The sequence below is a fragment of the Stenella coeruleoalba genome (genome assembly GCF_951394435.1).
Source record: "Stenella coeruleoalba genome assembly, chromosome: 20".
In the NCBI taxonomy this organism is placed as follows: Eukaryota; Metazoa; Chordata; class Mammalia; order Artiodactyla; family Delphinidae; genus Stenella; species Stenella coeruleoalba.
This window is the reverse complement of record NC_137166.1, coordinates 42,816,059-42,839,952: the sequence shown is the minus strand read 5'-3', so window position 1 is coordinate 42,839,952 and position 23,894 is coordinate 42,816,059. Positions and strand designations below refer to the sequence as shown.

Here is a 23,894-nt window from a genome sequence, read left to right as displayed (position 1 = left end):
GGAGGGAACGTGAAATCTGAGGAGGAAAGGGATGAGAGGGAAGCAGCAGGGTCAGTGGGTTAGTAGGTTGGATGGCCAGTGAGGTCAGCCAGTGGCTAGAGTCCGGGAACCAGGGCATGGGAGCCAGAGTCTGGGTTGTGTAACAAAGAAAGGGGGTGGAGGGGTGTCAGCCTCCCTCCCGCTTTCCCTCGGTCTCTATTTCCTATTTCTCCTTTTCTGCCTCCACCCTCCCACTCCCCGCCCGCCCCCCATCTATCCTTTTCTTCCTCTTTTGCTCTGTCTCTCTCCAACTGATGGTCTCACTCCCCTTGCTATCTCTCTGTCTTTCCTTCTCCATCTCTCTCCCAGTCTGTGTCTTTCCCTCTCTGTCACCCATTTTCTCTCCCTCCCTGCAGTTTCCCCTCTGTCTCTCCATTTCTCCCATCTCCCTCCTGTTTTTATCTCTCGCTCTTTTCCTCTGTCTCTGACTCTCTCCCTCATGGTGTCTCCCACTTGCCCAAGAAGCAGACCCTTCCTCCCTGGGCCTGGGCCAGAGAACCCCAGCCTGGGTCCTTCTCTCCCATCCCCTTCCTCACCTGGGGGCCAAGGGTCCCCCAAAAGAGAACTTGGTCCCAGGTGGCCACGAGCAGGGCGCGTGGGGTGGGAGGGCTGCGGGGGAGGCATAGGCCAGGTCTTGGGCCGCCCGCTGCAGTAGTTCAGGCCGGTGGCTCTGCCTGTACCACACGTGGCCCCTGCTCGATGTGGACCCACCCACCCGGAACAGGGCTGCAAAGGCCTGGCCCATCTCCAGGGGAAATGCCTCAGGCGTGAACAGGGCCACAGGCTCCCTGAAGGACACCAGCCCACTGGTGCAGACCTGGGGGAAGTGGGGAAGGAAGAGACAGGCAGAAGGGTGTCATCAGGTCAGGGATCAGACGGGGGACAGGACCCAGGACCCAGAAGGAGCAAGGAGCAGATACAGACAGGATGAGGCAGGGGTGGGGTCAGCGTGAAGATGGGGCCCAGGGACCTCTGGTCAGGGTCAGGGCACTCACACAGGCCATCCTGTGTGTGAACTCAGAGTGTAAAGGGCTCCTGCCGCTGCAGCTCCTCCAAGAAGCCATCATCCTCAGCAGGAAGGGCTTCGTCCCCGTGCTCCAGCCCGTAGGGGTACAGGAGAGAGGCTGGGGACACCAAGACCTGAGGCTCCCCCAGGCCCACCAGGGCGGGGCCATGTCCCTCCAGCACCGTGCACCCCCCCGGACTGGGCCATGTCCCTTCAGTCTCCAAGGTCAGGGTCAGGTCCCCACAGGTCTCCAGGCAGGGCCATGTCCTCTCAGACCCCTAGGACCCTCCCTACCTGGCCCCCAGTCCTGTCCCCTCACCAAGCTGGGAAGCATGTCCAGCCTCACCTCTGAGCTCCTCGCTCCAGGTCACTTGGCTCTGCAGGACTAAGGGGACGGAGTGTCTGCTAAGGGCCGGGGTCCACCCAACACAGCTGACCCTTTTCCAGAGCCCCCAATCCCACTGACCCACCAGCAGCAGTCAGAGCAGCCCCAAGGTAGCCCCATGGATTGGCTGGCCGCTCTGGCTTATGCCTGGAGCGGAGGTGGGGGCCAGGTAGGGACCTGTAACTCAGCTCCACCAACCCATTGTTCATGGATCCAGGGGGCCTGGGAAGCACCCAGGGATGCTGGGTCTCATCCGGTCTGGCTGAGGCTGGGCCAGGCCTGCAGGTGGGGGTGGGGCAAGGAAGGAGAGAGGAGGTGGCCCCAGGGCTTTCCCAGGGGGCAGGGTTGTGTCACAGGCATCCAGGCCCTGGAGGAGCCCCCCACGCCATCAGCAGGCCAGAGCCCGGGTCAAGCAAGCCGCAGGTGAGCACACTGGAGCTCTGCTGAGGCTGGAGGGCTGACGGTGCAGAGCGCCGCTCCTTCCGCGGCCCTGCCAGTTCTCTCCCCAGCAGGTTAAAGATGAACTCAGAGCCTCCCCGATCCTAAGGGAGCATGTGCAGGGGGCGCGGTTGAGATGTGCACCTGGGGAGATGAAGGGGCCCAGGGGGACATCTGCAGAGAATAATGGGAGAGTCTGTGGTAGAAACTCATAGTTGGGCATTTGGGAACATGACTGGGGGATGGACCGTCAGAAGGAGAGATCCACCTGGAAAGACGTACGAAGGGCAGGCGACAGGGGGCTCAGACTGTGCACGTGTGGAGATCGCTGGGGGCTGTCCTGACAGAGAAGGCTCAGAATTAGAAAGTGGGGACTCCATCTTCAAAGTGGGGATCCCCAAGCCACTGCTCTGGCTCCCCAAACCCAAGCTAGTCCTTCACATGGTCAAACCCAGTGGGACAGAGGCCCTGCTTTGCAGGCTGCCTCCCACCCAGCATGAAGGAGTGGCCCCGTCACCTTCTCCCCACTCTGAGCAATCTTTGGTTAAGGCTTCCCACCTTCATCCCCAGAAGACCCCCAGCATCTGGAAACAACAGGTTTCCCTGGGGGCCCAGGGAAATCCTGGGGGGCAGTGTCCAAGCCCGGTCACCCGAGAGGGTGGTCACTCGAGGGGGAGTGGGAGGCTCAGTACCGTCTCCTGAGATGTCCCGGTCGTGGTCCCAGTCTTAGCTTTCCCCCCTCACATGTGCCACCTTGAGTAGATTCACAGCCCTCCTGGCTTGTTGCTATTTTATACCACAAAGTTTGGGACGGTTTGCTATGCAGCAGTAGAACTGGGACAGCTGCTCACAAAATAACTGCAGGATTTAAATAGTATTACTTTTTCTGCAGAAACTAAAATCCATTCTCCACTTACAGCACTATTTGAACATTCAGAATAATTATTTCTGAATACAGATTTCGTGGCCATCACAATCATTGTTAATTATGGCGGTAATTTACTTGCAGAATAACCATGGTGGAAAAATAACTGTACATTTCTCCTTCAACTTGACGGGGAGAATGCCAACTTATAAACCACACATGGAGCTTTCCATTCCAAGTTACATCCAGCAGGCTTTCTATATTTGAAAGTGAATATTCAGATATAAACACTCACCATGAACGCAAAGCCTTGCTTGTATCCCTGAGGTGGTTACATAAATTAGATCAGATGGGCCAAATACTTCTGGGTCGGAGATACACAGCAATGACATGGAAGAGAGAGATTTGATATTTGATCTTTCTGAAGATCAAGGTCCTAGCAGAGCTTCAAAGCAATCCTGTGATTGTTATTATTATTTTTCTAATATCTGCGTGGCTCCTTGGGGTGGGTGACAAGGTTAGTGGCAGCAGGAAGAGAAACAGGCTCACCGACCCCTGGCCAACAAAGGAGACTGACTGATGAGTGGCTGTTGAGTGGATCACAATCTCCCAACCCCCTCCCCCCTCCAAGAGCAATGATGTGCGCAGAGTCCAGAGTGGTCCCCTGGTCGACATCTTCCCAGCGGACAACCCGTTGGTTTTTAATGTCCAAACTTCCACCATGTCTCCTAGAATCAGGCTGCAGCCCCTCAGGTCTCCCAGGGCGGGGCCATGCCCTCTTCAGTCCCACCCAGAGCAAGGTCATGTCTGCTCAGACTGGCCCCCTCCCTGCCAGGGTGAGCTGTGTCCCCTCGGAACCCCCAGGACATGGTCATATCTGCTCAGAATCCCCCAGGTGGACCATGTTCTTTCAGAGTCCCCAAACTTCGTAAAACGCACATACAGTACATTTTTCAGCTAACAACAACAAAGGGAATGTACAGCCCCATCCCCGTAACTCAATACGTTTCTAACAAAGCAACGTGTGGGTCAAGTCTCGAATTATATCTCCGATATGATGGGTAGAACGGTGCAGCAGCATGCAGACGTTTGGAAAAGCGCATGGAGATGTAGGGCTGGGGCGTTCCTGATGGACAAAGTAATGGTGGGGATCACCAAATCCTAAGAGTTCGGTCCAGGGAGGGATGCTTGCAGCATTTTCTAAATGGGTATCTGTATGTTATTCAAAGGGGCTTTCCTGTGTCTTTTTATGTTTTAGGAAATTGCTTGGGGGCTGGTAGCTGATGAGCGACACATTTAATTTTTATCATTGAAAGTCATGGGAGGGACCCCCTGGCAGCCCAGTGGTCAAGACTCTGCGCTTCCAATGCAGGGGGCGTGGGTTCAATCCCTGATTGGGGAACTAAGGTCCCACATGCCCCACGGCGCAGCCAAAAAAAAAAAAGAAAGAAAGAAAGAAAAGAAAGTCATGGGAAACAGGCACCTGCTGGGTGTTTTCCTGCAGAGCATCTGGTGTCCAGCAACACCTGGACAAGACTACTCCTTAACTTCCCGTATTTTAGGGGGCAGTAGTGCCCCCTGGTGGCCATTGGTGTCCCAGCAAGGTCTGCAGATGTTCTAGGGAACAGAGTGGGTCCCAGGGGAAACTGAGAACCACCTCCAGCCCAGATGACAAGATGAGGGTCTCAGGCTGTGCTCACAGGGCCTGGTGCTTCTGCCTCCTCCCTACAGGGCCCTGCTTCCCATGATGATCCACAGTGGATGTCTTGTTTTCACTGGGCATCTACAACCATTTTTTCTGGAAAGAGCAACCCACTTTCCTTTGGAGAACCCCTCACACTCAAGTCATGCAGTTCCTGAGGGTCAAACCTCCTCCCCACCCCATGCACAGGTGCACAGTGATTTGATAAGGGATGAGCATGTGACCCAAATCCGTCCAGGGAGAGCCAGGCCTGGGACTTTTTTGCTGTAGCTGATGGGAAAGAAGGATTCTTTTCCCACTGTGGCTGTTAAGTCATCCATGGCATATAAGAGTTTCGGTGGGTTGGGGGGACATCTCTGTCTCTGACTGTAGGGGAGCCTGCTTGGAAATGAAGCTGACACAGAAAAGCAGATGTGAGAGAGGAAGTGAGGCACAGTCCTGATGAAAAATATTCAGCAGCTGGATCCAGCAGTACCTGAAGCCAGACGCTCCAGAGCATTTCCAGTTAGGTGAACCAATTAAGATATTTTCTCTTAAGCCAGCGAGAACTGGAGGATCACACTCCCTGTCTGATGTTTGCCAGGCCCAACTGCTCTCTTCCAACCCCCCAAAATGTCCTCATTTGCTGCTTACATTTGCAAACTCAGAGACCACATTAATCAAAACCATCTTTATTATTTAAAGAGCATTCTGTCATCAGGGGCGCTAGATGGGACTCCCCAGACGGCAGAACAATATTTACATGGGGGTCAGAAGGGTGAGGCTCGGGTGGTCCCAGGGCTGAGTGGGCCCGCCACTGTGGAGGACCTTGGAGGGAGGGTATCCTTGGACCTGTGGGCTGGGCCCAAGAAGAAAAATGTTCCATCCCAGGGTGAACCCCATCATGTGGGCTGGAGCCACCTAGAGCAGCTTGGGCCCTGCAGGCGTGCACAGCGAGGAGAAGCCACAGGTCAGAGCTGGGTCACCATGCCGCTGGCTTCGGAGTGAGTCTGGGGAAAGACAACTAGGGGCTTCCAAGGTCTGAGAGGCTTCCCCCAAAGTCCCACAGCTGAACTCCCCTCCCCAGGAGCCCTTTGAAGGCTATCCGTTCCCTAGGGCACCCTCTTCTAAGCCTGAGCGCTGGTTTCTGGAAAACCCTGGCTCCCTTTCCCCCTCAGAGTCCCAAACCCTCCCACCCTCTGGCTCCCATCTGGGCCCAAATTTCACCTTTATGGCCTGGAAGATCCACTCCCGGAAGTCACTGACTTTGGTGTAGACGCCTGGCTTCTGGGCCAGGGCACAGCCGGTGCCCCAGCTCACGATGCCACACAGCCGCCAACGTGGCGTCCGAGAGATGCTGTCCTCACACACGAAGGGGCCACCGCTGTCGCCCTGGTGGGGGACGGAAGGCCTGGCTGGAAGCCAAGATGGCTAGCCGAGAGGCCCTCCTCGGATGACCGTGGGCTGTGGTCACAGAGCGCTCTGGCCCCGAGGTAGCGAGCCTGACCACCCACTGCCATGTGTCTCCACCCCCGGAGAGGCGGGGGCCCGGGCTGCCCCTCACCGTCCCTCACCTGGCAGGCATCAATGCCACCCTCAGGATAGCCGGCACAGAACATCTTGGGTTTGATCTGGTTCCCATAGAAGTCGGGGCCGTTGCAGACATCACTGCTGATTATGGGGACTCGGGCCTCCTGGAGTACCCCCGCCTGTTGGCCTGGGGGTGTGCAGGCAGGGCTGGACGAAGCTGGGGGGCATGCACACCCCCCTTCCTTCCTGGTGCCCACCCAGGCTCCTCAGTGTCCCTACACCCCTGGGCCATGAGGCCTTCAAGCAGGCCAACGGCCCTTCCCCAGCCCGGATCAGAGCCTCCCTTAACAGTGACTTCACAGGCAGAGGACGGAACTCACCGTAGTACTGCGTGTTGCCCCAGCCAGTCACGGTGCAGATCTTGCCGTCCACTAGAGCCTGCCCGGCAGCCGGGAGGCACACGGGCTGGATGTACTCTGTGAGACAGACCACGCTGGTCCCACCCCTGCCAGCCTGCCCCGCCTGGTACAGACCTCAGCCCAGCTGCCCCTGGTGCCCCCGGCCCACCCTGCCCTCTGTTCTTTTACAACAACAACAGCAGAAGTTGCCTTCTACTGAGAGCTCACTAGGTACCAGGCACCTTCCTGGGTGAGTTCCTTTAATATCCCATCAGCCCAGGGAGGTAGGAGCCATTAGTACCCCATTTAAAGAGGGGAAAATAAGGCCATGTCATTTGTCCAAAGCCTCAGAATGAGTCCGTGAGTCGATGGCAGAGCCAGAATTTGAACCCAGCTTGGCCCAATTTCCAAGCCTGTATTCTTAACCATGGCCCATGGGGCTGCCCCTGCCTAGAGGGTGCCTCTGTGAGAAACTTTACAAGGTACTATCTTGAGATGCTGGACTTCCACCTGTCGAAAAAATCATCATAATACACACACCAGTCCACCCTGTCCACAGTAAGAATGGCATCCCTGACACATGACTTCCTTGTGCAGTGCACAACCCACACCAGTGGTCCTGGCAGCCCTACCTGCTGCCTGCTGGTGACTTCACCTCCCTGAGCTCAGAGCTCTCAGGTGCAAAGTGGAAAGAATAATCATTTCCCCCCAGAGGTGTATAGTGAGACATCGGTGACGCGTTGAATAGCATGCCTGGCTAATAGGAAATGCTCACGTAACTAGCAATAGTAAAACACAGCGACAATGGCAATGATTGTTAATATTAACTGAGTGCTGACATTGCTGTAGGCTCTTGACTCAGATTAACCCTTTTCATCATTTCAATAACCCTCAGAAGTCATTTAACAGATGAGGGAAACTGAGGCATGGAGAGGTGAAGCCACGTGCTCAAGATCGCAGAGCTGGCAAGTACCTGACCCCAAAGCCCGTGCCGTTACCCCTCAGCCACGTGTCTCAAACCCAGGCCCCTCCCACCCCATCCACCTGTGCCCCGTGGATACCTCCCCACTTCAATCTTTTTAACCCTCTCACTCCATTCACTAAAGAGAAGGGTTTATTTTAAAGAGAAACATGCACACCATTGTAAAGCAATTATACTCCAGTAAAGATGTAAAAAATTAAAAAAAAGAGAAACATGTATTATTCAATACTCTGTAATGACTTATATGGGAATAGAATCTAAAAAAGAGTGGATATATGTGTGGGTATAACTGACTCACTTTGCTGCACGGCAGAAACTAACACAACATTGTAAAGCAACTATACTCCAAAAAAAAAATTAATTTAGAAACAAGAAAAGAAAAACATGTATCGTTCCCTTAAATGGAAAACCAGCATCATGGACCATTCAGAAGAAAAACAACCATAAAAATAAGAAAAATGCAAACCGAATAGTACTGACTTCCCTGGCAGCACAGCCAGGGGCTCACAGGCACTGATTCCAGCGCCGGGCAGCCTGGGCTCAAATCTTTGCCATTTGCCAGTTGTGGGAATTGGGGGCCTTATGTACCTTCTCTGTGTTGGGACCTTTCCCCTTGTGAAAAAACAGGATCATAAGAGAACCAACTCTCCCCGGGCTGTTGGGACAATGAAATGAGTGCATGCCTGGGACATGCTGAGGGCAGTGGCCACACACAGGAGGAACGTGCAGGTGTTGAAGTGCATCCTATCATCATTATTATTGTATTCTTTCATTATTATTATTGTCATCATACTGTTGCCTGCTGAAGGCACCATCATCGCTATTTTAACTTCGTTATCATCACCATTACTATTTTTTTAAATTTTTATCATTATTACTACTATTCCTGCTACAGAGTGGCCTTCTGAAATCTGAAGCCCATGGCCTGCCCTTAATCTAAAAGGCATGTGTAGATGAGGTATTAAAGACACCCTGGCACCCAAGTGAATCTCACTGAGAGCAAAGGAAATGCTCCAGAGAACTGTAACACGGATAACGCCTGACTTTCTGATTCATTCATGTACTTAAAATTTTTTCATTTCATTTTTTTGGGGGAGGGGCAGTAACGGCTCTTCTGAGATATAAGTCACATACCACACAATTCACCCACTTAAAGTGCCAAGTCAATGGTTTTTAGAGAGGTTTTAGATATAGGTACTAGCCTGCCTGGCAATAGGAAGGTGCAACCACCGTCACAGTTGATTTTAGGACATTTTCATCACCCCTTTTACCTGGGACCTCCCGACATCCCCATGCCCGCCCCCCCCCCCCCCACCTCCTGGGGAACCACTAAGCTACTTTCTATCTCTACAGGTTTGCCAGTTCTGGATATTTCATAAGAATGGAATCATATAGTACGTAGCTCTTGGGGCCTGACTTCTTTCTTAGCACAGTGTTGTCCAGGGTCATCCACTGTGTACCATGAATCAGGACTTCATCCCTTTTTACGGCCTAGTATCGTTCCATTGTATGGGTCTGGCACGTCTGGTTTATCCACGTGTCAGATGGTAGACGTCTGGGTTGTTTCCATCTTTTGGGATAATGCTGGTCTGAACACTCGTGCCCCAGTTTTGGTGTAGCTATGTGTTTTCATTTCTTTGGGGTACGTACCTAGGAGTGGAATTGCGGGGCCAAATCGTCACTCTGTGTTGAACTGCTTGAGGAATCGCCATATGGCTTTCCAAAGTGGCTGTACCCGTTGTCCCCATCTAATGAATGCCTAGTTTGTGCCCTTCAAGATCGTTTCCCTCATCACCATGGATTCCTATGCCCTAGCCCCCTCCTCTGTCCTCCTGGCCCCTGGTGTCCCCAGGCCAAGGAACAGCCCCAGACTTACCTGTGAGGGGCAGGGAGCTGGACAGGTGGACCAGGGCAATGTCATTGCTGTTCTCCTCGCTGTTGGGGTCTCGAAAGGGGAGATAGCCCCCGTGGTAGATTACTGCCTGCACCCCCAGCTGCACGCCATGGGGTGAGGTCTGGGCCACGGCACCGGCAAACACTCGCCATCGGGACAGGACCCGGTTCCGCCTACCAGGGACAGGAGGGGAGGGTGGCAGCCTGCCTGGGCACAGCCTCCCCGACCCCGCCGCTCCCCAGCCTCCCCCCTCAGCGCCATGGGAGACACTCACTCAGGGAAGCAGTGGGCGGCTGTCAGCACCCAGTCTCTGGAGAGCAGGGACCCCCCACAGAGGTGTGCTCCATCGTAGCGAAGACTGACTTGCCACGGCCACCTGCCCAAGCTGGTGTCCTGGCCACCCACGATGCGATCGACGGGCAGCTTCCTATGGCCACAGTCTGTGGGAGAGGGGGCAGTCAGGGGCAGTGGGAGGCCTGGACCCCCTGCCTTAGGGGGTCTGAGAGGTCATGCGCCACTCTGAGAAGAGTGAGTGGACACGATCCTAACCTGAGGGGTCTGAGGGACGTGGCTCCACCCTGGGGGAGGGTGTCTGAGGAGACACAGCCCCCTCCTTGGGGACCTAGAGCGACATGGCTCCACCAGGAGGGGAGGGAGATCTGAGAAGACACAGCCCCATCCTTGCAGGATCTAAGAGGATAAGGCCTGCCTGGGGGTGTCTAATGGGACGTGGCCCTGCCCTCGGGGGGGTCTCAGAAGAAGACTCTGAGTTTCAGGGTCTCACCTTGGCAGATGGTAGCTAGGAAACGACCCCTGGGACAGTCGCTGTGGGAGAGACAGGGATGGGGACACAGGGGGAGACAAAAAGAGAGGCCAATTAAGAGGCAAGAAAGGCACACTGGGGGAGCAGGGGTGTGCGTGCCGGGGGCGGTGCGCGCCCTGCCTGCCCGCCGCCCTCCTCACCACACGGAAAGGACCTCGAGCAGCCTCCGGGCATGCGGCAGCCTCCCCTCGTCCACGCAGAAGAAGCCCGACGTGCCGTTGGCGCCCGCCGTCCGCACATCCAGCTCCGAGTGGGCCAGCGCCCTGGGCGGGGCAGGGGTCAGGCCTGCAGCCCCGCCCCCCAGCCCCCCACCCCCAGGGGCACCCCGGTACCTGAGGAAGCCCATCTCCTCGCAGCTGAGCCCCGCCACCCTGGCGTTGGAGCGCGAGGAGCACAGCAGGCGCCACGTGCCCTCCGTCTGGTCAAACACCGTGAGCCGAGCGTCGGCCGGGCCGGCCTGCACTGCAGGGTGACAGGACCGCCGCCTGGTCGCCTTCCTGCCCGAGCCCTCCCGGCCTCTTCTCCGACCCCGTGGATCTAGTCCTGAGTCCTGGCAGGCCCGATGGCAGCACCCCGGGCCCCCCACACTTGTGACTGCGTCTGGAAGGGCCCATGACTCAAGTTGAACCAAAGATCGGGGTCTCTGGGACTCTGGCTGCCCCGCCAGGGGGAACCAGGGGGCTTCCTCCTACCACTGGGGTTCCTAAGCTGGTTGCCCATGAGCTGGAAATCTGGAATTCTGCCAGGAGATTTGGGACGAGGGAAACTGTTTTAACCAAGCTCCCAGGAGAATGGCACGTGAGGCTGGGTCTGCCTGGGCCCATCTTCGCCCCAAGGAGGGGAAAAATGAGCCAATGTGGAGGAGAGTCAACAGATTTCTGATAACACTTTTAAAGCCCCTGATGGAGTCAGGCTTGAAGAACCCCCAGAACTGTTGCTTAAGTGAGTCAGTAATTTCCCTTTTTATTTAGCCAGTTTCTTAGATTTTCCTTTCGTCTTTTGCAGCCTGAAGACCCTTGACTAATACATCACAGTGCCAAAATATTTAAATAGATTTCCTATAATCTTAAAAAAAAAGAGAGAGAATAGCTATCTTTTTCTGCAGGACTTGTCAGAGCCTTGAATACACACTAAATTGCATGATAATTCTCCAAGCAGAGGATGCAGTATTCATTCATTCATTCAACAAGTGTTAACTAGACACATACTCCATGCCCAGTCCTGTGTGGGGTGATGCCGGGGGACATAAAGATGACCAAGACAGCCCTGGGCTGTGCCCTCACCAACCAAAGTCCACCAATGGGGGAGACAGACAGCTGTAAAAAAATCACCCAACCAAACACAGCATCACAAACTCTGAGAAGAGGTAGGGCGGAGATACACAGGAAGACTGGAGAGAGCTTATGGGGGATTCCTCCTGCCTGGGGCTTTACTGTGTTGAGAAGTGATGCTCCCCTCAGCCCCTCATAGGCTGCTCCTCACATGGTCAGAGGACCCTTGTCCACACCTAAGCCAGGTCACAGCCCTTAGCCGTATTTATTTACATTTAGCAAACACTCAGTATGTGCCAGGCTCTATTTTGGGCAATGAACAGATCAGACAAAACCCCCAGCTCTGAGGAGCTCAAAGGCCAATAGGTGAGATGCATAACCAACAGGACAGAGAGGTTAAATAGACGGTGTGTCACAAAAGAAGGCACCAGGGAGGTAAATCGAGCTTGACCGAGGCAGGGGAGTGCCGGCATTGAGGGGAGGGGAGGTTGCACTTTCCAACAGGTGGGCAGGGAAAGCTGCAAAAGATGCGAAGGAGGTAAGAGGCCGGGGGAGGGAACAGAGAACCAGGCCAAAGGAACTGCCAAGTGCAAAGATCCCAAGGTGGTGGGGTGGGGGGCGGGGAGACACGGGGGATGTTTAAGGAACAGCAAGGAGGCTGGAGCAGAGTGAGCTAGGGGAGGGGAGATGGGAGACAAGACTGGACTGACACTAGGACTTTGGCTTTTAGCAGGAGTGAGATGCAGCCAGAGGAGGGCTCTGAGCCAGGAGGGCCCTGATCTGACTCAGGGGTTCACAGGCTCCCTCTGGCTGTGTGTGGGGAGCAGACTGTAGGGGCGGGATGGGAGCAGGGAGACCAGGGAGGAGGCTGTGTGATGGTCCAGGAGGGAGAGGATGGAGGCTGGGCCAGGGTCAGGGCAGTGGGGTGGGGGGGGGAACAGAGTTTAGATTTAGGATAGATTCTGTGGGTGGAGCCCACAGGGTCTGCTGAGGTTGGATGTGGGTGTGAGGGAAAGAGGGTCTGAGGGCAATGCCAGGGTGTTTGGCCGGAGCCGCCAGAAGGATGGAGCTGCCACTGACTGAGATGGGGAAGGTGGGGAGGAGTAAGCCTGGGGAAAGATCGGCTGTGCACCCCTTTTCTCCTGAGCCTCCTGCATGGCTGGTGTTCTGAGAGCACATTCTGGGAACGTGAATCTGGTGCAAACTCAATTTTGCATCCTCGTAGGAAGAACTTGGTGAGGCCACACCCAAGCTGAGCAGTCTTCCCACAGCCCCACAGATCTGGACGAGGGGAGGCAGGACTTCCAGGGAAAACCCTATCCTGCTGAGGACAGAGAAAGGCAAACAGAGGATGTGCATTCAGGCCTGAGGGACTCCAAACCCCAAACTTTTAACGTTGCCCTAGACAGCCTCTCAAGGGGCTTCCCTCCTGAGGGTTAAACAACAATGGCACAGTAATAATAACACTTGTCTATGTTTCCTGGGGATGTCAGTGGGCTGACCCCATGCTATGTGTCATATCTGGGGGGTTCTTTGAATCCCACCACCATCCTGGAAGGTAGAGACCATTTCTATGCCCATCTTGCAGATGGGGAAACTGAACCTTGGAGAGGCTATACTTGCCCGGGGGAATATAGCTAAGAACCTGCAAAGCCAGGATTTGAACACAGGCCTGCCTATCTGCATACTCCCTGCTCCTTCTGTGGCTCTCACATGGACCCTTACCTGTCCCCACCCTAAATATACTCACCCACAGCCTGAACTAGGAGCTTCCTGGCTGGCTCGCCTTAGTCACGGCCTCCAGGTGGGGGCCCAGGGATGCCTGGTACCTCTGCTGGGGGGTGCCCACCACCCGCTGAGTCCCCAGACCAAGACTTCGGGTCTGAAACACCAACTGTGGGTGGGAGTGAATTCTTATTTTTAAATGACTTCTCAGTGCTCTAGGAATGTGATTTCCAGAAAGTGTGAGGTTTTAGGAAAAAATTATCACGTTATGGATGGATTTGGAGGGAGGGGGAGGGAGGGAGGAGGGAATGTCAAATGCCCCCTCCAAGTATTTTTAAAACTATATTCTGTGCCACTGTTTCTCACTTCTAAACTCTTTATTCTTGTTTGTATTATTTTAAGCAATGCAAAAAGTATGTTCTGGGTCACCTGGTTTGCTCAAAAAATTGTCTGATATATTTAGAGGTGTGAAAATCCCAGAAAAGTGAGGTGGGGATATCATTTCTGGGTTGTTTTTGTTTGTTCATTTTGTAATTTCCCAACGTTTTTGAAAAGCCCGAGTATAATGGAAGGGCACGGTGCTGGCGTTGGCCAGAGCCAGGTCTGAATCGTGGCCTAATTACTTTCCAGCTGGAGGCCCAGGACAAGTGGGCTCATGTCGGCGATCTGTCCTCATGCTTATTCATTAAGCAAAGGTTTCCTGAGCACCTACTATGTGCTGGACACCGTCTGGGGCAGTAAACAAAATGCCCCTGCCCTCCTGAAATTCACCAGGAGTAAAGCATGAACTTCAAGTGTGAGGAGGGTTTTACCAGGGGCAGCAGGATGGCTGTGGGGAGCAGGGTGGGGGGTGGGGGGGCAGTGTGGAGCCTGGGGGCAGAAAGGCCCTGCTCAGGAATGTTACAGCCTGAAGCCTGAGACACAAAAGCCCATGTTAACCAAGTTGGCTGAGAGTCAAGTGTTGCACGGATCATTACCTCCTCTAATTCTCACTCCCAGTTTCCAAATGAGGACTCTGAGAACCAGAGAGGGCAGGACAGGTGCGAGCCTCAGCCCAGCAGGGATGGTGCAAGATCCTGAAACCCGCCTCGGGGTGTGAGCGGGAAAGAAGGTGCTGCAGGGAGGGTCCTTCGAGGGCGTGAGAGCTGCCAGTGCGTTGGAGCATGAAGGGCACCGGAAGCAAGCATGAGGTGAGGATGGAGAGGGGCCCACACCCTAGGAGCCTCGGAGCCTGGCTCCTTTTAGCCCAGTGGCAGTAGCGAGCTTCCGGCAAGTGCATGACCCTCTGCCCTGCCATTTGTTCAATGTGCGGACTTGGACAAGTCAGTTCACTTCACTGGGCCTCAGTTTCCCCATCTGCAAAATGGGGATGATGATAATGGCCCCGACTTCACAGGGCTCTTGTGCAAAGGCTGCAGCCAGGGCCTGGCGTGTGTTAGCCGTCACTATGGCAACTCACTTGGCCATTTCCTGAGAAACAATAGAGTATAGTAGTTCTACCCAAGAGCTGGATCCAGGCTGCCTGGTTCCCATCCCAGTGACCTGAGGCAAGTCACTTGGTCTTTCCAAGCCTTATTTCCCCATATTAAAATGGGCTGTGGGGAGGATTTAATGAATCAGTACCTGCAAAGCCCTGAGGCCTGTGCCTGGCACGCGTAAACGCTCTCTAAGTGTCAACTGTGGTGGTTGACCCTGATGGTGGCTTTCCTTGTCCAGATGCTCGTTTCTGCTCTTAATGTGAGCTGAGTCCTTTACGGAACTACATGAGGCTTGTGGGAGTGAAAAATGCATCCCATCACCCGACTTCCCCATTCTTCCTGCTGCCCTGAGCCACAGAACGGCAGCTTGGAGTTGGCATCTGGGAAGATTCATTCATTCCACAGTGCGTTTCCGCAGCTATTTGTGTGGCCACCTGCATGCAGATACCTCCCTACCAGTCCAGTCAAAGAGCTATTCGTGGCCCCATCATTTACCAGCTGCATGTCCTCTCTGGTCCTCACTTTGCACATCTGTAAATGGGGATGCTAACAGCAGCTACCTCCAAGGAGAGCTAGAAAAAGGTTGGCTGAATTCATACAGTACCTCTCAAACATGTTTTGACCACGTTCCGCAATAAGAAACACATTTTTCCATTATGATGTAGCCTTGAACGTCTGTTTTCTGGGGTGAACTGTGGCATTGCTCTAAGCCTCAGTTTCCCCATCTGTAATATGGAGAGAATAACGGTCCCACCCTCATAAAACCCAAAGAAAAGCTTAACAGAACTTCTTCTTACTGAGAGAGATGCACTCTGATTTTTTTAATCTATTTCATACTTTTTAAAGTGTGGTTTTCAGCTCACTAATTTCATGATGCACTAACGGGTAACATATTTAGAGTCTGAAAAACACTGGGTTAGACAAGTGAAGTGTTTAGAGCAACAGTACGAGTTCATTCAAAAAACTCCTTTCATTGAGTTCCCACCAGGTACGGGCTTCCTCCAGGGCTCCCCAGAGGGTCTCAGCACGCTCTACTCACCTGGATACAACGGCTCTTGATCACTCCTGAGTAGAACGGTCACTGCAGAGAAGGCAGAGGTGAGGGCAGGTAGGCTGGGAACTGCAGGGGGCAGGGGAGGGTAGAGGCGCAGGGGTCCGTCCACTCTCACCAATGGCCCAGGACGCTGCCCCGATGCCTGTCAGGAGCAGCACGGTCCCCACAGTGAGAGCTGCCACCTTGGGTCCAGAGCAGCATGGCACAGTCCGGCCACCTGCAATAGACACCATGCTGGGGCCACAGCCAGGTCTGTCCTCATTGTGGCAGGATCTGAACACGGGGCCAGCTCTGGCCTGCCCCCAGGCCAACTTCGCACGCCTGAGCCTGCCCTGCCCTGGGCCCAGTTTCCTGGGGTGAACAGTTGGCAGGGCCGTCCCTCCCCTGCGGCGAGGACAACCAGGTGTCCAGCCCCCCAAGGGTTCCAGCTGGGAAGAGCCGTGGCTGGGACAGCTTCCGCCCTCCCTGCCTATATTCCTGGCACTTAAGGGATTTCTCCTCCCCTATGACGCTGCGCTTCTGTATTTCCTTCATCACGTTGTGCCGTCTTTTCTTGAACGTCTCACTTCTGCTAACTTTCCCAGAGGTTCTTGGAGCCTCTTGGGGGCTGTGACCCCTGACCTTTGCCCTCTTGGCAACTCTCTTCCCTGCTGTTTGGCATTTCCTCACTGCCTCACTTCTCTCTGCTATACCAGACCCTCTGCCCCTGGGAACCCCCCAAAACCAGAACTCTCCCAGAGGACCCAGCTCCAAGGTCAAATTTGCCCCTGGAGGTTGAGAACCTACATTTGGAAATTTGCCAGCCTCACTTAAAAATATTGGCCTTGGACTTCCCTGGCGGTCCAGTGGTTAAGACTCTGCACTTCCACTGCAGGGGGCAACAGGTTCGATCCCTGGTCTGGGAACTAAGATCCTGCAATGCCGCGTGGCGCGGCCAAAAAATATATATATATATATTGACCTTACCCATTCCTATGTGGGACCTTGGGCAGGTGGTGTCACCTCTTTGAGCCTCAGCTTCCTCATCTATTTAATGGGCATCCACCTAGCACACACCTCTAAGTATAATGTTTTAAAGTTCTTTTAAATAATAATAATAAAAACCATACTCTTATCACATGCTTTATGTGCCAAGCACTGCTCTGAACGCATTAACTTATTCAGTCCTCATCTAAGTTATGATTCCCATTTTTCAGACAGGGAAAACTGAGGCTCAGAGAAGTGGAGTCACCTGCCCAAGGTGACTCAGCCAGGAAGAGGCAGTGCTGAGTCCTGAACCCTGGGGTCCAAGTGTATAACCACTAAGCCATGCTACCCCTCCCTGTGCTACAGTGGCTGGCATATAGCAAGTTCTCAATAAATGCTTTTATTTATTTATTTATTTTTCATTTTTTATTGGTCAATAAATGCCTTTAAATCATTAGAGCTGTGTGGTCCTGGGCAACTCCCTTCACCTCTCTGGGCCTCAGTTTTCTCATCAGTAAAATGAGACTTCATTCATTCATTGTCCTATTGAACATCCACTGTGTTCCTGGCACCATTCTAGGCTCTGGAGACACATCCCAAAACAAGACGGATGAGATGTTGGTTCTCATGGAGCTCACATTCCCATGTGTGTAAAGTGAGGGGAAAACCAAAACAAGTAAACAAGTAAATGAACTTGATAATCTCCAGATCGTGGCAAAGTCTATGAAGAAAATGATGTGGGTTGGGGGTGGCAGTGTTCTGTGGGGTGTTCAGGAAGGGCCTCCCCAAGAAGTGACTTTTGAGCGGAGACCTGAGGGGTGAGACCAGCCAAGCAAAGACCTCTCATGGAAGGGCACAGTGGGCAGAGGGAACAGCACAGGCAAAGTCCTTGAGGCAAGAATAAGCATGGTGGGTTAGAGGGCAAGAGAGGCCACTGATGTGGCCAGAATGGCATGAGCTTGGGGAAGGCAGTGGGACCAAGGCTGGGGCCAGCTGGGGAGGGCTGGCAGCCCCCAGACAAGAGGGATTTTATTCCCAGTGCAACAGGGGCCCTGGGGCTGAAAAGCCAACCCTTTTGCTAGAGATCAGGAGAACCAAAGGGAAAAGGCAGCTGAAAGCTTTTGCTGGGCCTGGCATGCACCCGACTGCCCTTGGCATCTGCAAGGCCCTCCCAGGGCTGCAGGACCTCCCAGCTTTGCCATCTGTGTCGTGGCAGTACGGCTGATGGGCACAGGGCCAGGCCAGCACCCGGAATGGAGCAGGGAGCAGTCCAGCACCTTCCTGGGATGCCTATTGTCTGAGTGTCTTAAGAATTTGAGAGCCCAGCCATTCCCGGCAACGTGCTCCTCCCTCCAAAGAGGCCCCAGTGGACCGGGCCAGCCCAGCCCTGGCTGGCTGACCCCTTCCTGTCTCCCTGAGGAGAGAGGTCCCCACCTCCACCCCCAACCATCTTCCTGATTCCAGTGGGAGGTCTTGGCTCTGCTAGCCGTCAGGCTTGTCCTGGTTCCTTTCTGTTCAGATGTGCCTGCAGAGCTTTGGGCCACTCACAGCCCAGCCCAGAGGCTTTGGCACGTCTGCTGGGGCAGGAAGCACTGCCACCCTGTGTCTCTTAAGGTGAGAGGCAAAACTTGCTTTCATGCCTTCTGGTTCAGGGGACTTCGGGCAACCCCCAAACAGGTGCCTCTGGTGGGACAGGAAGCATCCTCGCTCTGGGTCCCTGGTGTGAGAGGCATTCTCACTGCATATCTTTGCTGAGGCAGGAAAGCGTCCTCACTGTGCGAGAGGCAGCAGCATCCTTGCGTGATTCCTCAGGGGCGAAAGGGCTGGGTAAGCCAGGACCCCCGAGCTTCTCCCTGAGGCTCTGCTCTCTGTTCCTCCAAGGGTGCTAGGCTGCCCTTGTCTTGTCACAGGACAGTGCTTCTGTCCCCACCATTTGGCTGCAAAACCCTCCCAAGTGACATCTTTGGCTCCTTGTCTCTGAAACTCCATTCAATCTACAGCTCCGTGTCTGTCTTCATTGTACACAACTCCAGCTTCCTGAACAGAAGTCTCTCCCCGTCTGATTTCTGGGACACCGCCCGTGCCCGATTCTGATTCTCCCCCTACTTCTCCATCTCCTCCACACACTCCCTGAAATCTGGGGTCCCCAGGGCGGCCATGGCCTCCTCCCCCTCATGCCTCCCCACTCCCGTCTGTCTTACACACCTCCACAGCCTGTGTCCCTTTTCTGTCCCCAGCCCTGGACTCTCCTTTGTCCTAGATCGGGGGTCCTGCAGTCTCTTAGATGCCTCCCACTTGAATCCCCAAGGTCCTTCACACCTCCCAGGTCCCATACTGGCCTCAACATCTCCCCAAATCCCCAGGTCCCGTCTCAGAGGCCCTCATCCTCAGGAATGTCCCTCATCTGCAGGACGCCTCCCTCCCACCTCAGCTACAGGCCTCCTAAGTGTCTCCCGCCCACTCTCTCCTTCCCTGCTCCCACCCCATCCAACCCCTGGGCTCAGTCTCTCCTTCTGGCCCAGCCTCCACATAGAATCCCAGGGAATCTTCCTAAACACCAAATCCAACCTGTCCCTACCCTCCATGACTCCCCAATGCTCCCCAGGACAGAGTCTAAAGCCCTCAGCCCGTGGTACCAGCCCCTCTGGGATGTCAGCATGGCTATTAGAGATTTGGGGGTTGAACATGCTTTCCTAAATTCCCACACAGCCATATGGGTCCTTATCAGACAACTGATAAGCCGGTCCAAAAAGCAACCAAAACGACAGGACTTATAAAACAAAGAATACCCACCAGCGCCACCTTGTGGAGAGACCCGGCACTGCCCAGTCATGGGCCAGCTTCTCACCAAAAAGAGTCCTAACGGATCTCAATCACCCTCCCAGCTACATTTCCAACTTTACCGACAGAAATACGAAATTAGCTACGTGCCACTGCACACCGGGCAGATTGTCACCCCGGCTGTTAGCCTTGCTCTTCCCTCTGCCTGGCACACCTACCTACTCCCTCCTCATCCTGAATGTCAACTCAGATATCACCTCCTCTGATTCTAAGTCTCCAGGAAGCACCAAACCTCGCCTTAGGTGTACTTCAACAGCAGAATGGGGCTTCCCTGGTGGTGCAACGGTTAAGAATCCGCCTGCCAATGCAGGGGACACAGGTTCCATCCCTGGTCCGGGAAGATCCCATGTGCCGCGGAGTAACTAAGTCCATGCACCACAACTACTGAGCCTGAGCTCAAGAGCCCACGAGCCAAAACTACTGAGCCCGTGTGCCACAACTACTGAAGCCCGCACGCTTACAGACCACGCTCCGCAACAAGAGAAGCCCGAGCACCGCAACAAAGAGTAGCCCCCACTCGCTGCAACTGGAGAAATCCCGCGCGCAGCAACAAAGACCCAACGCAGCCCAAAATAAATAAATAAATAGATTTATTTATTTATTTGTTAAAAATCCAGCAGAATGGTAACACAAACATTAGCACAACTGCAGCCACAATGGTTCTCAGAAGCTACACCGACCTTAGCCCTGTCCTAACCCCATCCTGCAGTTTCCTAAAATCCTTGCAACTGTTAATGAGGAAGGTGTCATTATCACCATCCCCAATTTACAGATGAGGAAAGGAGGCCCAGAGAGGTGCAGCCACCCACCCGGGGTCACCCAGCAAGTAACCACAACGCCAGAACTTTTCAGCATTCGTGTCTAGGTTTGAAACGACAGCAGGACTCCCCTCCAGGGCCAGGCCCGAGCTGCCTGGGGATGCACTGAAGCCCACTGTGCCTCGGTTCTCTCTGTCCCCAGGCCAGTCTCTGGCCATCCTTCAGCACATGCTCTGCTTTTCATCCCTGGTTCATTCACCCGTAGGCCCCAGGCCTGGTGAGATCCCTTCAGCGGGCTCCAGGAAGGAATGGTTCCAAAGGTGCAGGGCTCTGCTGCCCACCTGCTCCGCAAGGGCACAAGCACCTTCTCCCGAGCCACTGGGAGCCTGGATTTACTCCGGGCCACAGCTGAATGATTTGGGCTCTGATTTGCTAGCTGTGCTGAGACCCAAAGAGGCCAGTAATCTACACCCATCATTTCCGCCAGCACATTCAGGGCTTCCTGCCTATCACGGCATGTAAATCCTCACACCATCCTCTGAAGTGGGCACTAGTACTGTCTCCATTTTACAGAGGAAGAAACGAGGCCCAGAGAGGGTAAGTCACCTGCCCAGGGCCTCACAGCTAGAAAGTGATACTGCCTGGGACCAAACCCAGCTAGCCTGGTTCCAGGAAGAAGAGAGGGAGTCGGCCCCAGCTGGGGAGCGTGGAAAGGAAAGGCCACCCCTAACTGGGCCCTTCCAGCTGGCTCCCAAGTGTGGACCAGGGTAAGAAGGAGCCAGGGTGTCTGGAGCCCCTGCCAGGGGCTTCCATGAGCCCTCGAGTGCCCGCCACTCTGAGGATGTGGTTTCTCCCCACCATCCCTGGAGCAGTTTCTCTGTTGTCTCTCCCCTTTCCATCCATCCGGACCGAGTCCAAAGTCCTCCCTCTGCTGTTTTGCCCACAGTGTGAGGAGGTGGCAGGAATGTCTGGAATCGGTGGGGGTCTTGGGTCCCAGGACTCCAAGTTGGCCGACCTCTTCCACGACAGCTCTGGTGCACCGCATCTGTCTTACACGCTGAGCCCCATGCGGGTGCCTTGTGTGTGTTACGTGCTCCCAACAACCTCACGTAGGCAGGCAGGTAGGTGGGTAGGGAGGTAGGGAGGTAGGTAGGCGGGTAGCATTAGAATCCATGCTTGACCCAGGGGGGAAATGAAGCCCAGAGAGACGACGACACTTTCACAAGGTGGCACAGCAAGAAAGTGGCAGAAGCCAATTCGAATGCAAGCCTGTGTATTTGACTCCGGAGTCTGTGTCCTTAACTGTGATAGCTAGTCTCCCTGCCTTGGCCCCAAGTAGAGGACAGGTCCAGGGATAGCTGAGAGATCACTGGGGGATGAGGGGAAACTGAGGCAAGGAGCCAGGAAGGTCATATGGGGTGGCAGGGAGGCAGGTGGTGCCACAGCCCCACAGAAAATTTGGTTAATAGTTAATCAGGTAGAGGAGACTTCAGAAGCGGGTGGGGATGGGCCCCAGGAGGGGTGCCAGAGAGAGGGGGCTCCAAGGGGGTGGAGGGCTGGGAAGGAAGCACAGAAGGAAGGGCGCCAGGCAGAGCCAAAGTTGGGGCTCAGGGAAAGGGGGACTCACCCTCCTTCTCCGCCATGTCACGGCCTCTAGTTAATGATTCCCCGGCTGACCTCCTGGGCCGGGGCGGGACCTGTGGGGAGATGAACGGGGGGAGGCAGGGCCTGGGGGAGCCCAGGCCAGCCCCTGTGCCCCCAGTCCCAGGCGCCCATCCAGGGAGGCTGAGGGACTGGGCCCCGGCCAGAGCACGCCATGATCACGGACACAGACTGGGCTGGGTTCAAGGATGGGGTCAGTGTGTGACCAGCGGCCAGGGGGATGCCTGGATTTGCAGGCCTGGGGGACCCCATACGCCTGGGCCTGGGTGAGGAGGAGACTAGGGCTCTGAACTCCTGGGTCTGAAGGAGGAGAGCTGGGGCCTCAACTCCTGGGTCCTGGGGAAAGAGGTTTGGGGGCCAGCCCTCCTTCGGAGGAGGGACACAGGGGCCTGGATTCCGGGGTCTGAGGGAGGAGGAGACCGGGGCCGATCTTGGAGTCTGAAGAACAGGGGGCTGGGACTCTGAGGTCCTTGGGGAGAAGCCTGACAGCCCACCCTCCGGGTCCCTGGGAGCCCTTCTACTGGGAGCTGAGCATTAGGGCGGGTTTGGGTGAGGGGGCCCACGTCCTGGGGACTGCAACTGAGGACCCTGGTCCTTACCCTGGGGTCCGGCAGGTGGGGGCGGAGCTGAGAGATGGTGCCGGTTTAGGGTCAGTCTCCAGGCCTGGGCAGGAGCATGGCGGCCCCTCAGCACCGGCGGCCCCAGAGGCAGCGGCGGCGGTGGCGCGGGGCCTGCTAGGCCTGGCTGCCTCACCTGAGGAGGAGGGGGCTGGGCGAGAGGCGGGGGAAGGGGCGGGGAGGGGCCGGGCAAAGGGATTGGCAGCGCGGGAGGCCACCTGGCTGGTGGGACAGGGTTTGCAGGGGATGGACCAGGCCGGCCCAGCAACCTGCCTCCGGCCTGGAGGGGGCTCAGGTGTGCGGGGCTGAGGGGACGAGGAGCTGGGACTGGCTTGGCCTGAGGGCCGGGGGTCTGGGGAGACAGGGCAGGCTGGGGGTGCTTCCAAGGACCAACGGAAGGAGCTACGAACTGCAGGGACACAGAGGGAGGGCACCAGCTGCCCCAAGCCCACCCTGCCCCGGCTTCTTCGCCTGCCTCCTGCCCAGCCCCCGCCCTGCCCCAGCTCAGGCTGAACCCCGTCCCTGTCCACCCCTGCCCCTTCCGGCACCCTCTGCCCAGCCCCAGGCCCACCACTGCCCCTGCCATTTCCTGCAACTGTTGTCCAACTCCCGAACAAGGCGGTCCCAGCTCCAGGCCGGCCTCAGCCCAGCCCGTGCCCCAGACCCCTCCCGCACCCCAACTCCTGCACCAGCCTCTGCCCCTCCAGTGTCCCCAGCCCAGCCCCAGTCCCGACGCCTGCCCCCGCCCTTGCTCTCCCTCCCCCCCCACCCCCTCCCCCCAGCTGCTTTCCTACAAGTCACGGGGGCTGGTTTGCTTTGGCAGCCTCTCTGCCGCCAGCAGCAATGACCTCTGGAGCTGGGAAGTCCTAGACGGGGGTGGGGGATGGGGACCTGGCCCGGAAAAGGCAGCACTGAGTGCTGAGGCCCAGGCCAAGTGGCCGGAAGTGTCCAGAGGCAGATACACACTGTCCCGCATCAGACACTCTTGGCCAGCAGCCAAGAGTCATCCACGTCACACCCCAGGGCCAGATAAACACCCAGACACACAAGGATCACCAGCAGACACCTGCCTGTGGACAGCCATGCCCTCAAACACAGTCAGACCACGGCTGCTCACGCCAGATGGGCCGTCCCTGTACAGTCGGACCCACCCGCTCACCCGTCGCACCCCCTGTACTCACAGCCACAGCCTCCCACAGGGGGCCACACTGGGGCAGCCTTGGCACTGCCCAGCCCCTAGCCTCTCCTCCTCTCTCTCCATTCATGGCCCTCTCTCTCCTCCCCTCATCACCCCCGCTGACACCGGCTACCAGTCTGCTTCCCTGGCTCCTGCTGGCTCCCTCGAAACTCTTGGTCCCCGCAGACCCCAACACATTCATCAAGTACCAAGTGGCTGTACCCGCTGAGCCTTCAGGCAGGCGCTGAGCCTGAGACACTGCCACCATCGTATCCCCGAACGTGTGTGGAGAGGCCCTGCTGCC

At 55.6% G+C, this 23,894-nt stretch overlaps 1 protein-coding gene across 2 annotated transcripts; it reads right to left on the bottom strand.

The window, feature by feature from the left end:
- Nucleotides 1-5,073: 5,073 nt before the first annotated feature.
- HPN (hepsin) lies at nt 5,074-22,492 on the bottom strand. Of its 2 annotated transcripts, none has more exons than XM_079907663.1 (13): nt 22,396-22,492; nt 21,762-21,831; nt 15,685-15,786; nt 15,555-15,596; nt 10,374-10,503; nt 10,182-10,304; nt 10,003-10,043; nt 9,493-9,658; nt 9,201-9,391; nt 6,325-6,420; nt 5,989-6,131; nt 5,642-5,806; nt 5,074-5,273 (listed from the first exon to the last, which is right to left on the bottom strand). In XM_079907663.1, exons 2-13 carry the CDS (start codon nt 21,775-21,777, stop codon nt 5,091-5,093), a joined length of 1,398 nt encoding a protein of 465 aa, XP_079763789.1. In that variant the 5' UTR covers nt 21,778-21,831; nt 22,396-22,492; the 3' UTR covers nt 5,074-5,090. The 2 variants fall into 2 exon arrangements, with proteins under 2 accessions (XP_079763789.1, XP_079763790.1); XM_079907664.1 differs by having other exon boundaries at nt 5,192-5,424.
- Nucleotides 22,493-23,894: the final 1,402 nt, after the last annotated feature.

Excerpts from the sequence above, each read along its gene's own strand:
- HPN (XM_079907663.1), bottom strand. Across the intron at positions 9,392-9,492 it reads GCCGCCCACTGCTTCCCTGA|GCGGAACCGGGTCCTGTCCC; the intron begins GTGAGTGTCTCC and ends TGTCCCTGGTAG. Across the intron at positions 6,132-6,324 it reads GGGCAACACGCAGTACTACG|GCCAACAGGCGGGGGTACTC; the intron begins GTGAGTTCCGTC and ends GCACACCCCCAG.